Source organism: Coregonus clupeaformis, chromosome 3 (genome assembly GCF_020615455.1).
Source record: "Coregonus clupeaformis isolate EN_2021a chromosome 3, ASM2061545v1, whole genome shotgun sequence".
Classification (NCBI taxonomy): domain Eukaryota; kingdom Metazoa; phylum Chordata; class Actinopteri; order Salmoniformes; family Salmonidae; genus Coregonus; species Coregonus clupeaformis.
This window is the reverse complement of record NC_059194.1, coordinates 2,594,845-2,611,044: the sequence shown is the minus strand read 5'-3', so window position 1 is coordinate 2,611,044 and position 16,200 is coordinate 2,594,845. Positions and strand designations below refer to the sequence as shown.

General features: G+C 42.9%; 1 protein-coding gene across 2 annotated transcripts; it reads right to left on the bottom strand.

The window, feature by feature from the left end:
* Positions 1 to 820: 820 nt before the first annotated feature.
* LOC121539028 (cytochrome b-c1 complex subunit 8) lies at positions 821 to 14,259 on the bottom strand. 2 transcript variants are annotated; one of them, XM_041847228.2, is made up of 4 exons: positions 14,152 to 14,200; positions 2,369 to 2,403; positions 2,089 to 2,260; positions 821 to 986 (listed from the first exon to the last, which is right to left on the bottom strand). In XM_041847228.2, exons 3-4 carry the CDS (start codon positions 2,240 to 2,242, stop codon positions 892 to 894), a joined length of 249 nt encoding a protein of 82 aa, XP_041703162.1. In that variant the 5' UTR covers positions 2,243 to 2,260; positions 2,369 to 2,403; positions 14,152 to 14,200; the 3' UTR covers positions 821 to 891. The 2 variants fall into 2 exon arrangements, with proteins under 2 accessions (XP_041703162.1, XP_041703153.1); XM_041847219.2 differs by lacking the exon at positions 2,369 to 2,403 and having other exon boundaries at positions 14,152 to 14,259.
* Between the last annotated feature and the right edge of the window lie 1,941 nt (positions 14,260 to 16,200).

The window sequence follows — 16,200 nt, the reverse complement described above, 5'->3', positions numbered from 1 at the left end:
GAATGTTGTAGAGCATGAACCTACAGGATCGGGTCACCGCCTTGATGTTAGCGGAGAACGACAGGGTGTTGTCCAGGGTCACGCCAAGGCTCTTTGCACTCTGGGAGGAGGACACAACGGAGTTGTCAACTGTGATGGCGAGATCATGGAACGGGCAGTCCTTCCCCGTTGCGAGGTTCAGCTTGAGGTGGTTACATATGTGTTATTTCATAATTATTCTACAATGTAGAAAATAGTAAAAATAAAGAAAAACCCTTGAATGAGTAGGTGTGTCCAAACTTTTGACTAGAACTGTATGTATATGGGTTAATTCTATGGACCGTTCTGGATCATTTGTGACAAATTATTCTAACGTACAAAATGTATTGAATTAGATTATTTTAACAATAAATGATTACGGCAAATGTAACTCTTATGAAATACTCAATGTTCATTCTTGGGTGAGTTGTAAAGAAAATTGTTATTTTAGTCTAGAACCACAATGGCATTAAACTTTTGTTTCTTGCTTGATATTAATAAAATGTTATTGTATTAGAAAGGTTTTTATTATGGTGTTGTAGGCTTGCATTGCCCACACTACTACTTTTGACAATATAGTTCAGTATTTTATACAGGCCGGTTAGCCTGTGTAAAATTGCGTTGAGCAGTAACCTCATTGCTGTGTAATATTGTGATATTGCTTTGTAACTTTACACTAAAAGTGACAAATGACAGGTCATTCTTATCTATACCTCTCCGTAGTGTCCCATCAGGCAAAAGATGGCAAACCATTAATTCCAAATATCCAGGTGAGGTGATATCAAATTTAGAGGAAAAACACTGTGATAAATATTGTCTTTATTGACAAAACATACAGTGAAGGTTTAAACAAGAAAAGCAAGATGGAAGGTTTCACTCTTCATTCTTGTAGTCGGCAGCGACCTTCCTCTTTCCTTCTGAGTGGACATGGTTGCCCCAGGTGTAGGTCAGGTACATGCAGATCATTGCTGGAAAAGAAGAACCGGAGAAGACAGGTTAGCGACTGAAAACAGGGATGTGGCTTGGGAGGCGTACACTGAAAGATACAAGAGGCGATGCAGGGATTTTAACATGGGCAGACAGTGTGCCTCAGAGCACCAACTCTCGTAGACTAAGTCGCAATGGACATGGCTTTAGGAAGCATAACAGCAGTCTAAAAGCTTCTACACATCTATCCAACTACATCAATCCAACTACATCTAACAAGACTACACACTGGGAAGATTGTCAGCTGTCCACAGATGGTTAGGTTGGTTGTAGTTAAATGGGTGTGTAGAAGCCTTAACAGCCACATCGGTTCATTACCTACACGAGGCCTAGCCCAATATTAGACCTCTGATTCATTAATAAGACGAGGTCTAAGGGCATTCCATAGCGACAACGTGCGAGATAAGTCATGGTCCAATGACTACCTGCTAGCAGCATGTGTCCTGTGTACCAAGCTACATCAATAAAAATCGGTAGACGGTTCCCGATTGGAGAATCACAGTTTACGTCGCCCGGGCAGTGAAAAATAAACTATTAAATCCAGTTTAGATGCTACCCCCCTCCCCAAATCAAAACAAAATATGGAAGGCAATGTTTTGTTCTGGCTTTGCGCTCACACGTTTCCTCTACTTCCCGTCGGAGGCAGCATGGTGCACATATTGGGAGGATGATGAAGACAAACAGGTGTGAAACAGACTGGTTTGCGCACAAAGTGAGAATACAACATGGAATCCATGTTTGGTTTTCATTTGGGGAGGGTGGTAGCATCTAAAAACTGGATTTAATAGTTTCTTGTTCACTCAGAACCGTTCTACCGATTATGGATGTAGCTTGGGACGCGGGACACATGTTGCTAGCAGGTAGTCATTGCACAATGACTTCACACACACTGTCTCTATGGAACACCCTTAGACCTTGTCTTATTTATTAATTAAAATCAGTGGTCTAATATTGGGCTACATGAGGCCATATTTATCAAGACTAGAGCAGAAATACATCCAGAATTTGGCTGGAGATGTTTGATAACAGGGAACACCCTGCCTGGTTCTTCAAAACCAACGTCCAAACTCTGGGAGTACTTACGGGGAGCAACTTTGAAGACGGATGATGTGAATCGTCTCCAGACGTTGGGGATTCCTTTAGAGAAGTAGTTGGGGAAAGCCCTCTGCTCGAAGGGGGACAGACTGTAGGTAATCACATGCCTGATCTTGGCCAAATCTCCAAAGTGGCGACCCATGGTGTCTAGAGAGACGATCTGAAATGACAAGGAAGGAGTATCGATGAGGAAAAAGGTGCAGTAGTTTAGATGGTGCACTGCAGTCGTCAACTAATATTGATGAAAGTAAAGCAATGTGCATCTTGCCTGTCAAACTGAATTCTTCAGCTGCTCTAGGTTAGCTACAGTAGGGGAAAAAAGTATTTAGTCAGCCACCAATTGTGCAAGTTCTCCCACTTAAAAAGATGAGAGGCCTGTAATTTTCATCATAGGTACACGTCAACTATGACAGACAAATTTAGATTTTTTTTCCAGAAAATCACATTGTAGGATTTTTAAATGAATTTATTTGCAAATTATGGTGGAAAATAAGTATTTGGTCACCTACAAACAAGCAAGATTTCTGGCTCTCACAGACCTGTAACTTCTTCTTTAAGAGGATCCTCTGTCCTCCACTAGTTACCTGTATTAATGGCACCTGTTTGAACTTGTTATCAGTATAAAAGACACCTGTCCACAACCTCAAACAGTCACACTCCAAACTCCACTATGGCCAAGACCAAAGAGCTGTCAAAGGACACCAGAAACAAAATTGTAGACCTGCACCAGGCTGGGAAGACTGAATCTGCAATAGGTAAGCAGCTTGGTTTGAAGAAATCAACTGTGGGAGCAATTATTAGGAAATGGAAGACATACAAGACCACTGATAATCTCCCTCGATCTGGGGCTCCACGCAAGATCTCACCCCGTGGGGTCAAAATGATCACAAGAATCCCAGAACCACACGGGGGGACCTAGTGAATGACCTGCAGAGCTGGGACCAAAGTAACAAAGCCTACCATCAGTAACACACTACGCCGCCAGGGACTCAAATCCTGCAGTGCCAGACGTGTCCCCCCTGCTTAAGCCAGTACATGTCCAGGCCCGTCTGAAGTTTGCTAGAGTGCATTTGAATGATCCAGAAGAGGATTGGGGAGAATGTCATATGGTCAGATGAAACCAAAATATAACTTTTTGGTAAAAACTCAACTCGTCGTGTTTGGAGGACAAAGAATGCTGAGTTGCATCCAAAGAACACCATACCTACTGTGAAGCATGGGGGTGGAAACATCATGCTTTGGGGCTGTTTTTTCTGCAAAGGGACCAGGACGACTGATCCGTGTAAAGGAAAGAATGAATGGGGCCATGTATCGTGAGATTTTGAGTGAAAACCTCCTTCCATCAGCAAGGGCATTGAAGATGAAACGTGGCTGGGTCTTTCAGCATGACAATGATCCCAAACACACCGCCCGGGCAATGAAGGAGTGGCTTCGTAAGAAGCATTTCAAGGTCCTGGAATGGCCTAGCCAGTCTCCAGATCTCAACCCCATTCTTTGGAGGGAGTTGAAAGTCTGTTGCCCAGCGACAGCCCCAAAACATCACTGCTCTAGAGGAGATCTGCATGAAGGAATGGGCCAAAATACCAGCAACAGTGTGTGAAAACCTTGTGAAGACTTACAGAAAACGTTTGACCTGTGTCATTGCCAACAAAGGGTATATAACAAAGTATTGAGAAACTTTTGTTATTGACCAAATATTTATTTTCCACCATTATTTGCAAATAAATTCCTAAAAATCCTACAATGTGATTTTCTGGATTTTTTCTCTCTAATTTTGTCTGTCATAGTTGACGTGTACCTATGATGAAAATTACAGGCCTCTCTCATCTTTTTAAGTGGGAGAACATGCACAATTGGTGGCTGACTAAATACTTTTTTTCCCCCACTGTACATAGTTCAGTCAGATGCCATCGTGTGATAGGGCTGACAAAAAATCTTGGTCGACCAAAAGTAATCCGTTCCTAAAAAAATTTTAAACTTGTATTTCTCCATATAGACACATCCTATGCGTTTTCATCAAATCAACTATATTCACTGAGCTTGTCTGATGCTTTAAGCACACTGTTTGATTAAATAATTAAGACACAAATGACTAGAGGGAGTCCGATCAGCAATTTATTTGATTGCTGCGCTGTGTTAAAAAAAAAAAAAAATGACAGCGAGTGACTGTGTGACTAGCACCAGTTGTCTCCCTCTCCTCCCTGCTGCAGAGACCACAGAACGTCAACAGTGTTTATCGCGCTGTCCATGTTGCTGAAGCTGCAACATAATTACAGCTGTTTCTGACTGAAAAGCTCTGTTGACGAAATCCCTCATTTGTTTGGGAAAAACATTCCCTCAACTCTTGCTCTTGTTACGTGGCACATGTATGCATCGCATCGCACGTGACCAAAGGCCTATTCGCATGGGACTAGTATTACTAGAGAATGGTGGTTATGTAATTACCCCAGAATGTCCGTTATTCCAGAGGACGATTCGGACGGGATTAGTTTTTTTTCTAAAACTGCCCCCTGTAATTCTTTTTTTCCTTTTCAATAAACGTACAGTTATGACAAGTACTATTACAGTACTTCAACATGTCCAGGTGATCGGGCCACACTGATAACTCCAGCTTGGTTCCCAAGTTTCTAAGCCATACCAGACCATCTTTGGTACAGCGTCGCCATAATATTTGAATTGAGGAAATGTGATCATAATCATTAGGATGTTTTAGCAATCCACAGTACGTCCTAAATACGCCCAGTCTTCAGATGTGAGCTAAACAATGCAATTGCACTTGAGATGTGTTTTAAGGCTATGGATGAGAAAGTTAACTTAGCATTTCCAAACGTTTAGGTCAGTTGTATGCTGCTTTGCGATCTATTAACAGCAAGGGTTGCATTAATAAATAGGCTCAATATTATTTTACTGATGCATTTGGCAATATTCAATTCATACGCACAAACCATATAAACAAAAGCATTCACTGTGAAAGTTGATAGGCTACATGTAGCCCCTTCATATATAGGCTATGCGCAACACTTTGTTACATTAAATCGAATCAGTTATTGTTTTCTTGCGCAAACCGCGAACAATACCTGTCAAACTCAGAAATTTCTCTCAAAACACAGGGATGTCGATTCGCACGGGACTAGTATTATCAGAGGAACTGGGAGTTTGCCTAAAAACAGTAGGCTATTCTGGCTGGAATTGTTACTCTCCTGCCATGTAAAAATTTATCCCGTCCGAATAGGGCATTAGGGCCTGAACTATAGCATAATCACATCAATAAATTGGTTATAACAAACTCTGAACACCGTAACACATGTGGCAGCAAAATGGATGCAGAGGACTTAACAAATAAACTGGAAACGGAGGAATGTTTACTGGTTGCTCAGGAGGTAAAGGGGGAGTCAGATGGGTGGAATAAATTTGACTAGTTGTGGAAAATACTGGAGATCAAGAAAAATAATGTGTAAGCGCTGCGTGCATATTATGTGTGCCAAACAGGTGCTGTATAGATTACAATATAATCTGACCGTTTGGAACAATGTAAACACTAAATTAATTAATTATAAGCGTACCAGAGAGTATGTTGTAAAGCCTTTATTATAACAGCAAAGACTAAAAACAGTCGCATTCATTCGTGAATGCGATTTCCGAAATGGAACGGTTTATTTATTGTGCAAGCGAATTATTCAAGGCTCGCTTTATTTTAAAACTAAAATGCTTGATTGCATTTCAAATCATGAACGACTCGTATGCTGTGTGATGACATGAATTAATTATTGATTGATACAGTCGCCTATATAAGTATTGAAATATAGGCCTAAGTAAGTTACTGGTATTAAGACTAAAAATGATGCGCTCTTAGGCGTACAGCTCAATCAATTTATTTTATTTTACCTTTATTTAACTAGGTAAGTCAGTTAAGAACAAATTCTTATTTACAATGACGGCCTACACCGGCCAAACCCGGACGACGCTGGGCCAATTGTGCCGCCCTATGGGACTCCCAATCACGGCCGGTTGTGATACAGCCTGGAATCGAACCAGGGGGTCTGTAGTGACGCCTCAAGCACTGAGATGCAGTGCCTTCGACCGGTGGTGGTTATACAAGCCTGCTATACTAAGCCTACTAATGATAATGACATGATTATGATCATAATAAATAAATAATAGTAATAACAACAATAAGGGGATCAAGAAAAATTACTGTTATTATTAATATGATTTTTTTGGAAAATTTGGAACAGTGTAAACAAATTATAAATCATACCAGAGAGGCTGTTCTAACGGGGAAAAAAGTGTAAAGCCTTCATTATAGTAAAGCAAAGATTAATAACAGCCACATTTGTGAAATTGTTTACGTGGCATGTCATTACGTGAGGTTTGGTGCTCAAGGAATCAGTAGGCTATTAAACAAACACTCAAACAGGCAACAGAAGCAGGATCTGCTCTTATTCTCCATGGACTTTACAGTGTCCCAAAACTTTTTCAAACAGAAATTTGCATCCTGTAGCACTAACTCCAAAAAGTTTTGGGACACTGTAAAGTCCATGGAGAATAAGAGCACTTCCTCCCAGCTGCCCACTGCACTGAGGCTAGGAAACACTATCACCACCGATAAATCTACAATAATCGAGAATTTCAACAAGCATTTTGCTACAGCTGGCCATGCTTTACATCTGGCTACCACTAACCCAGCCACCAACTCTGCACCCTCTGCTGCAACTTGCCCATGCCCCCCCCGCTTCTCCTTCACACAAATTCAGACAGCTGATGTTTTGAAAGCGCTGCAAAATCTGGACCCCTACAAATCAGCTGGGCTAGACAATCTGGACCCTTTCTTCCTAAAACTAGCCGCCGAAATTGTCGCAACCCCTATTACTAGTCTGTTCAACCTCTCTTTCATAACGTCTGAGATCCCCAGAGATTGGAAAGCTGCCGCGGTCATCCCCCTCTTCAAAGGGGGTGACACTCCTAGATCCAAACTGCTACAGACCTATATCCATCCTGCCCTGCCTTTCGAAAGTATTCGAAAGCCAAGTTAATAAACAGATCATCGACCATTTCGAATACCACCGTACCTTCTCCGCTATGCAATCCGGTTTCCGAGCTGGTCACGGGTGCACTTCAGCCACGCTCAAGGTCCTAAACAATATTATAACCGCGATTGATAATAGACAGTACTGTGCAGCCGTCTTCATCGACCTGGCCAAGGCTTTCGACTCTGTCAACCACCGCATTCTTATTGGCAGACTAAATAGCCTTGGTTTCTCAAATGACTGCCTCGCCTGGTTCACCAACTACTTCTCAGATAGAGTTCAGTGTGTCAAATCGGAGGGCCTGTTGTCTGGACCTATGGCAGTCTCTATGGGGGTGTCACAGGGTTCAATTCTTGGGCCGACACTTTTCTCCGTGTATATCAATGATGTCGCTCTTGCTGCTGGTGACTCTCAGATCCACCTCTACGCAGACAACACCATTTTGTATACATCTGGCCCTTCATTGGACACTGTGTTAACAAACCTCCAAACGAGCTTCAATGCCATACAACAATCCTTCAGTAGCCTTCAACTGCTCTTAAACACTAGTAAAACTAAATGCATGCTTTTCAATCGAACGCTGCTAGCACCCGCCCACCCGACTAGAATCACCACTCTCGACGGGTCTGACCTAGAGTATGTGGACAACTACAAATATCTAGGTGTCTGGTTAGACTGTAAACTCAACTTCCAGACTCACATAAAGAATCTCCAATCCAAAGTTAAATCTAGAATCGGCTTCCTATTTCGCAACAAAGCCTCCTTCACTCATGCTGCCAAACATGCCCTCGTAAAACTGACTATCCTACCGATCCTTGACTTGGCGATGTCATTTATAAAATAGCCTCCAACACTCTACTCAGCAAATTGGATGTAGTCCATCACAGTGCCATCCGTTTTGTCTCCAAAGCCCCATACACTACCCACCACTGTGACCGGTACGCTCTTGTTGGCTGGTCCTCACTACATGTTCGTCGTCAAACCCACTGGCTCCAGGCCATCTATAAATCACTGCTAGGCAAATCCCCACCTTATCTTAGCTCATTGGTCACCATAGCAGCACCCACCCGTAGTCTGCGCTCCAGCAGGTATATCTCACTGGTCATTCCCAAAGCCAACACCTCCTTTGGCCGCCATTCCTTCCAGTTCTCTGCTGCCAATGACTGGAACGAATTGCAAAAATCTCTGAAGCTGGAGACTCTTATCTCCCTCAATAACTTTAAGCATCAGTTGTCAGAGCACCTTACCGATCACTGCACCTGTACACAGCCCATCTGAAATTAGCCCACCCAACTACCTCATCCCTATATTGTTATTTAATTTGCTCTTTTGCACCCCAGTATCTCTATTTGCACATAATCTCTTGCACATCTAGCATTCCAGTGTTAATACTATTGTAATTATTCTGCACTATAGCCTATTTATTGCCTTACCTCCATAACTTGCTACATTTGCACACACTGTATATATATTTTCTGTTGTATTTCTGACTTTATGTTTTTTTTTTACCCCATATGTAACTCTGTGTTGTTTTTGTTGCACTACTTTGCTTTGTCTTGGCCAGGTCGCAGTTGTAAATGAGAACCTGTTCTCAACTGGCTTACCTGGTTAAATAAAGGTGAAATAAAAAAAAATTATAAAAAAAAATTAAAAAAAAAAAAATTATAAAGCCAGGCACATTAACAGTTAGGCTATTGATTATAGACCTAATTAAGTTGGGGTTTCCTCTCTCTTCACTTAGACAATAAGGCGAGGGCTGTTTTCTCATCTCCTCATTCTGCTGCTACCTCCGCCGCATTGTTCTCAACACCAATATTCTGGTTAACTTTGCTATTATGCATATAGCAACATGGTCTAGGAAAGGGCGCCAATTCAACAGCGCGCTGATGTGTTTCAGAACTGTGGACAGCGACTACTATCCAACGCAGGAGAAGCGCATGTTATAAAATAATATTATTTGTATTAGTGTTGCACCATTGTTCTTATGTAATATAACCATATACAATTTCAGTAGCACATGTCTTAGACTGATGGACTGTGCCATCCCCACAGCCTCCACAATGGATCAGTCCACTCAGACAGGTGCGAATCAGACACGCGTCTTGTACACCATTATATATATATTTTTTGCTACTGCTCGACTAAAAGCAATCTCGGTCGACCAACCGCCTATTGACCAAACAATCGACCAGTTTTTTTTTTTTTTTTTATTTCACCTTTATTTAACCAGGTAAGCCAGTTGAGAACAAGTTCTCATTTACAACTGCGACCTGGCCAAGATAAAGCAAAGCAGTGCGATAAAAACAACAACACAGAGTTACATATGGGGTAAAACAAAACATAAAGTCAAAAATACAACAGAAAATATATATACAGTGTGTGCAAATGTAGCAAGTTATGGAGGTAAGGCAATAAATCGGCTATAGTGCAAAATAATTACAATTAGTATTAACACTGGAATGATAGATGTGCAAGAGATGATGTGCAAATAGAGATACTGGGGTACAAATGAGCAAAATAAATAACAATATAGGGATGAGGTAGTTGGGCGGGCTAATTTCAGATGGGCTGTGTACAGGTGCAGTGATTGGTAAGGTGCTCTGACAACTGATGCTTAAAGTTAGTGAGGGAGATAAGTGTCTCCAGCTTCAGAGATTTTTGCAATTTGTTCCAGTCATTGGCAGCAGAGAACTGGAAGGAATGGCGGCCAAAGGAGGTGTTGGCTTTGGGGATGACCAGTGAGATATACCTGCTGGAGCGCATACTACGGGTGGGTGTTGTTATGGTGACCAATGAGCTAAGATAAGGCGGGGATTTGCCTAGCAGTGATTTATAGATGGCCTGGAGCCAGTGGGTTTGGCGATGAATATGTAGTGAGGACCAGCCAACAAGAGCGTACAGGTCACAGTGGTGGGTAGTATATGGGGCTTTGGAGACAAAACGGATGGCACTGTGATAGACAACATCCAATTTGCTGAGTAGAGTGTTGGAGGCTATTTTGTTAATGACATCGCCAAGGTCAAGGATCGGTAGGATAGTCAGTTTTACGAGGGCATGTTTGGCAGCATGAGTGAAGGAGGCTTTGTTGCGAAATAGAAAGCCGATTCTAGATTTAACTTTGGATTGGAGATGCTTAATGTGAGTCTGGAAGGAGAGTTTACAGTCTACCCAGACACCTAGGTATTTGTAGTTGTCCACATACTCTAGGTCAGACCCATCGAGAGTAGTGATTCTAGTCGGGTGGGCGGGTGCAAGCAGCGTTCGGTTGAAGAGCACGCATTTAGTTTTACTAGTGTTTAAGAGCAGTTGGAGGCTACTGAAGGAGTGTTGTATGGCATTGAAGCTCGTTTGGAGGTTTGTTAACACAGTGTCCAATGAAGGGCCAGATGTATACAAAATGGTGTCGTCTGCATAGAGGTGGATCTGAGAGTCACCAGCATCAAGAGCGACATCATTGATATACACGGAGAAAAGAGTCGGCCCAAGAATTGAACCCTGTGACACCCCCATAGAGACTGCCATAGGTCCAGACAACAGGCCCTCCGATTTGACACATTGAACTCTATCTGAGAAGTAGTTGGTGAACCAGGCGAGGCAGTCATTTGAGAAACCAAGGCTATTTGGTCTGCCAATAAGAATGCGGTGGTTGACAGAGTCGAAAGCCTTGGCCAGGTCGATGAAGACGGCTGCACAGTACTGTCTATTATCGATCGCGGTTATAATATCGTTTAGGACCTTGAGCGTGGCTGAAGTGCACCCATGACCAGCTCGGAAACCGGATTGCATAGCGGAGAAGGTACAGTGGGATTCGAAATGGTCGGTGATCTGTTTGTTAACTTGGCTTTCAAATACTTTCGAAAGGCAGGGCAGGATGGATATAGGTCTGTAACAGTTTGGATCTAGAGTGTCACCCCCTTTGAAGAGGGGGATGACCGCGGCAGCTCTCAATCTCTGGGGATCTCAGACGTTACGAAAGAGGTTGAACAGGCTAGTAATAGGGGGTTGCGACAATTTCAGCAGCTAGTTTTAGAAAGAAAGGGTCCAGATTGTCTAGCCCAGATGATTTGTAGGGGTCCAGATTTTGCAGCTCTTTCAGAACATCAGCTGTCTGGATTTGTGTGAAGGAGAAGCGGGGGGCATGGGCAAGTTGCAGCGGAGGGTGCAGAGCTGGTGGCCGGGTAGTGGTAGCCAGGTGGAAAGCATGGCCAGCCGTAGCAAAATGCTTGTTGAAATTCTCGATTATTGTAGATTTATCGGTGGTGATAGTGTTTCCTAGCCTCAGTGCAGTGGGCAGCTGGGAGGAAGTGCTCTTATTCTCCATGGACTTTACAGTGTCCCAAAACTTTTTGGAGTTAGTGCTACAGGATGCAAATTTCTGTTTGAAAAAGTTAGCCTTTGCTTTCCTAACTGCTTGTGTATATTGGTTCCTAACTTCCCTGAAAAGTTGCATATCGCGGGGGCTATTTGATGCTAATGCAGTACGCCACAGGATGTTTTTGTGCTGGTCAAGGGCAGTCAAGTCTGAGGAGAACCAGGGGCTATATCTGTTCTTAGTTCTGTATTTTTTAAATGGGGCATGTTTATTTAAGATTGAGAGGAAATTACTTTTAAAGAACAACCAGGCATCCTCTACTGACGGAATGAGATCTATATCCATCTTAGGATACCTGGGCCAGGTCAATTAGGAAGGCCTGCTCGCTGAAGTGTTTTAGGGAGCGTTTGACAGTGATGAGGGGTGGTCGTTTGACCGCGGACCCGTTACGGACGCAGGCAATAAGGCAGTGATCGCTGAGATCCTGGTTGAAGACAGCGGAGGTGTATTTAGAGGGTAAGTTAGTCAGGATGATATCTATGAGGGTACCCATGTTTACGGATTTAGGGTTGTACCTGGTAGGTTCCTTGATAATTTGTGTGAGATTGAGGGCATCTAGTTTAGATTGTAGGATGGGGGTGTTAAGCATATCCCAATTTAGGTCACCAAGCAGTACGAACTCTGAGGATAGATGGGGGGCAATCAATTCACATATGGTGTCCAGGGCACAGCTGGGGGCTGAGGGGGGTCTGTAGCAAGCGGCAACAATGAGAGATTTATTTCTGGAAAGGTGGATTTTTAGAAGTAGAAGCTCAAACTGTTTGGGCACAGACCTGGATAGTATGATAGAGCTCTGCAGGCTCTCTCTACAGTAGATTGCAACTCCACCCCCTTTGGCAGTTCTATCTAGACGGAAAATGTTATAGTTGGGGATGGAAATTTCAGAATTTATGGTGGCCTTCCTAAGCCAGGATTCAGACACTGCTAGAGCATCAGGGTTGGCGGAGTGTGCTAACGCAGTGAATAACTCAAACTTAGGAAGGAGGCTTCTGATATTTACGTGCAGAAAACCAAGGCTTTTACGGTTACAGAAGTCAACAAATGATAGCTCCTGGGGAGTAGGAGTGATACTGGGGGCTGCAGGGCCTGTGTTAGCCTCTACATCACCAGAGGAACAGAGGAGGACTAGAATAAGGATACGACTAAAGGCTTTAAGAACTGGTCTTCTAGTGCGTTGGGTACATAGAATAAAGGGGGCAGATTTCCAGGCGTTGTAGAAAAGATTCAGGGCATTATGTACAGAAAAGGATATGGAAGGATATGAGTACAGTTGAGGTAAACCTAAGCGTTGGGTAACAATGAAAGAGAGAGCATCACTGGAGGCACCGATTGAGCCGGTCTCGGCGTGTATGGGGGTGGAACAAAGGAACTATTTGAGGCAGTTTGAGAGGGACTTGGGGTTCTACAGTGAAATTGTATAATAAGAACTAACCCAAACAGCAATAGGCAAGGCATATTGACATGGGAGAGAGGCATAAAGCAATCACAGGTGTTATTAGAGAGAGCTAAGACAACTAAATGGGGTCATCCCTAGTTTGAGGTGATGTCAAAATGTGAGATGTTTTACAAAACAGTCATCAACCATTAGTTCATCACTAACCAATCAGAGTATCAAAGCCAATGACGAATTTTCAAGAAGCCGCTTTACCCACGTGTTCTGGCTCTGGCCCAATCCATCGGTTTCTGTGACCAATCAGAACGGTTAGAATGTGTTTTCATTCTAGAAATCGTCAGGGAGGTACTCAGATACAGACTCGTTGCGGTCCGTGGGCATAACGTTTGGCCAGGAGCAAGGAGTTTGGGTAGCCAGGCAAATGTGCATCTCCTCCTCTTAAGAAATTACAAACATGACAGCCAGCCAGTCTTCCACAATAGTAGCCAGAATATATTCCTACCCTACACTTTCTTCTGACCCTACATAATGGGACAATTCTGAGTACAACACCATTTCTCATCCCTGGATTGAGTTATGTTTTTCGAGCCATATCTGGTGCCGGCTCCGCAGTGTCTTAATCTAAACCTGTCGGACACCAGTGCAGCTGTAATGTAAGCATAGGGTCGGAATCTGTTCTGGCTAACGTTACTACAATAGACATCTCACGTAATCATATTTATAAAGAGCAAATTAGTTATGGTTGGAAGTAAAAATTCACTATGTCAATAGACTGGATTAGAAATGTTTGAACGTGATACCTTCGCTTTATTTCCAAGTACAACTGGATAGCAAACATTACATTAGCTAACGTTACTAACTAGATTACTAGCTAACTAACTAACGCGTTAGCCAACTAAGTTATCATCAACACCAAACATTCGATGACATCTGTCACTTAGCCAGTGATATTACGACATGTAAACTCGTGTCTGGCAGATAATAGAAAATATGAAGACGATAAAACCTAGCTAATTAGTTAGCTAGAAAATGATATTGCACAAGAGTGAGGTCAAACGGGGCTAGCCAGTAGCTAACGTTACTTAGCTAACGTTAACATGAAGACCTTGCTTGACATTCACGCCAAGATTTAAAAGGTGTGTAATGGCACGAGACTCTTATTTCGTAAAATCCCAAGAACATACACTGATATGACACTTATACAGGTGATTAACATTTTTAAATTGATCACAAATCCTTAAACTTTCAGTATCTCTTACCGTACTGCTTCTCAAGAAGTTGATTAATGGCGGTTAATGTCGTCTCTGCTCTGGATTATAATAAAACGCTCTGGTTTGGTTCAACGCCCAGCGGAAGTTGCCTTGCGTAACATCCGTTATCTTCTTCTACACGTGTGATATCTGCAAATTGAGATTCTACTGCCACCATGTGGATAGGCATTGCCAGTGGCTCATTCTATGGAATGAATCATCCCACACAGTTGCGTCATGCACCAAAAAACCCCGAGGGGGCACAAAGTATGTAAGGATGATTGGGGGTAGTCCGGAGTGGGGCTAGGCCACCTGTCCGTAAATTGGAGAATTTTGCATTTTTCAAACACCCGAAACAGCTTTTTACTTCAATCTAGAGCCATCATCATTATGCTTAATTTTACATTTACATTTGAGTCATTTAGCAGACGCTCTTATCCAGAGCGACTTACAGTTAAGTGAGTGCATACATTTTCATACTGGTCCCCCGTGGGAATCGAACCCACAACCCTGGCGTTGCAAGCGCCATGCTCTACCAACTGAGCTACATTCTATGTAATTATGCTTTATTATGCTTCATTCCTGACTGGTGTTTTTATTTCATTTTTAACAAACGCTTCTCTGCAAAAATCTGAGTAAACGATTGAACGGAATGTGAGTCTTATTCAGTAATTGCTTGCTTTTCTAAAGTCTCAACCTTGCCAGCAGGCATGCCAGCTAAGATAGTTAAACAAGCTAGCTACGCGAACTTGATTGATAGCCTGAAATGGCATCTTGGTAGCTAGTTGAGGTTGGGAGATTGGGATCCTATCTGGGCTAGCTAAATCGAACTTCACAAAATTGCTAGGTGGCTGGTAGTATTACAGAGAAACAACCAAAAATGTATCCACCCCCCAAAAATATGTTATATTTTTTAAACAGGACCAATCTGAGGGGGCACGTGCCCCCATGACTTAAATGGGCATGACGCCTCTGATCCCACACAAGGCAGAAAACCAAGCTGATAAAGCTTGTCAAGCAGTGCTTAAACTATCCATATAGGAGTAAATTATGACATGATTGCAGACGCACACAAACTTTAAGCTACACAATGGTGTGTGTCAGCAGTCAAATGTGTTTGTGTACAGTCGTGGTCAAAAGTTTTGAGAATGACAACTATTGGTCTTCACAAAGTTCGCTGCTTCAGTGTTATGAGATATTTTTGTCAGATGTTACTATGGTATACTGAAGTATAATTACAAGCATTCCATAAGTGTCAAAGGCTTTTATTGACAATTACATTAAGTTTTTGCAAAGAGTCAATATTTGCAGTGTTGACCCTTCTTTTTCAAGACCTCTGCAATCCGCCCTGGCATGCTGTCAATGAACTTATGGGCCACATCCTGACTGATGGCAGCCCATTTTTGCATAATCAATGTTTGGAGTTTGTGGAGTTTTGTTTGTCCACCCGCCTCTTGAGGATCGACCACAAATTCTCAATGGGATTAAGGTCTGGGGAGTTTCCTGGCCATGGACCCAAAATGTTGATGTCAAAATGTTGATGTTTTGTTCCCCAAGCCACTTAGTTATCACTTTTGCCTCATGGCAAGGTGCTCCATCATGCTGGAAAAGGCTTTGGTTGTCACCAAACTGTTCTTGGATGGTTGGGAGAAGTTGCTCTCGGAGGATGTGTTGGTACCATTCTTTATTCATGGCTGTGTTCTTAGGCAAAATTGTGAGTGAGCCCACTCCCTTGGCTGAGAAGCAATCCCACACATGAATGGTCTCAGGATGCTTTACTGTTGGCTTGACACAGGACTGATGGTAGCGCTCACCTTGTCTTCTCCGGACAAGGTGTTTTCCGGATGCCCCAAACAATCGGAAAGGGGATTCATCAGAGAAAATGACTTTACCCCAGTCCTCAGCAGTCCAATCCCTGTACCTTTTGCAGAATATCAGTCTGTCCCTGGTGTTTTTCCTGGAGAGAAGTGGCTTCTTTGCTGCCCTTCTTGACACCAGGCCATCCTCCAAAAGTCTTCGCCTCACTGTGCGTGCAGATGCACTCACACCTGCCTGCTG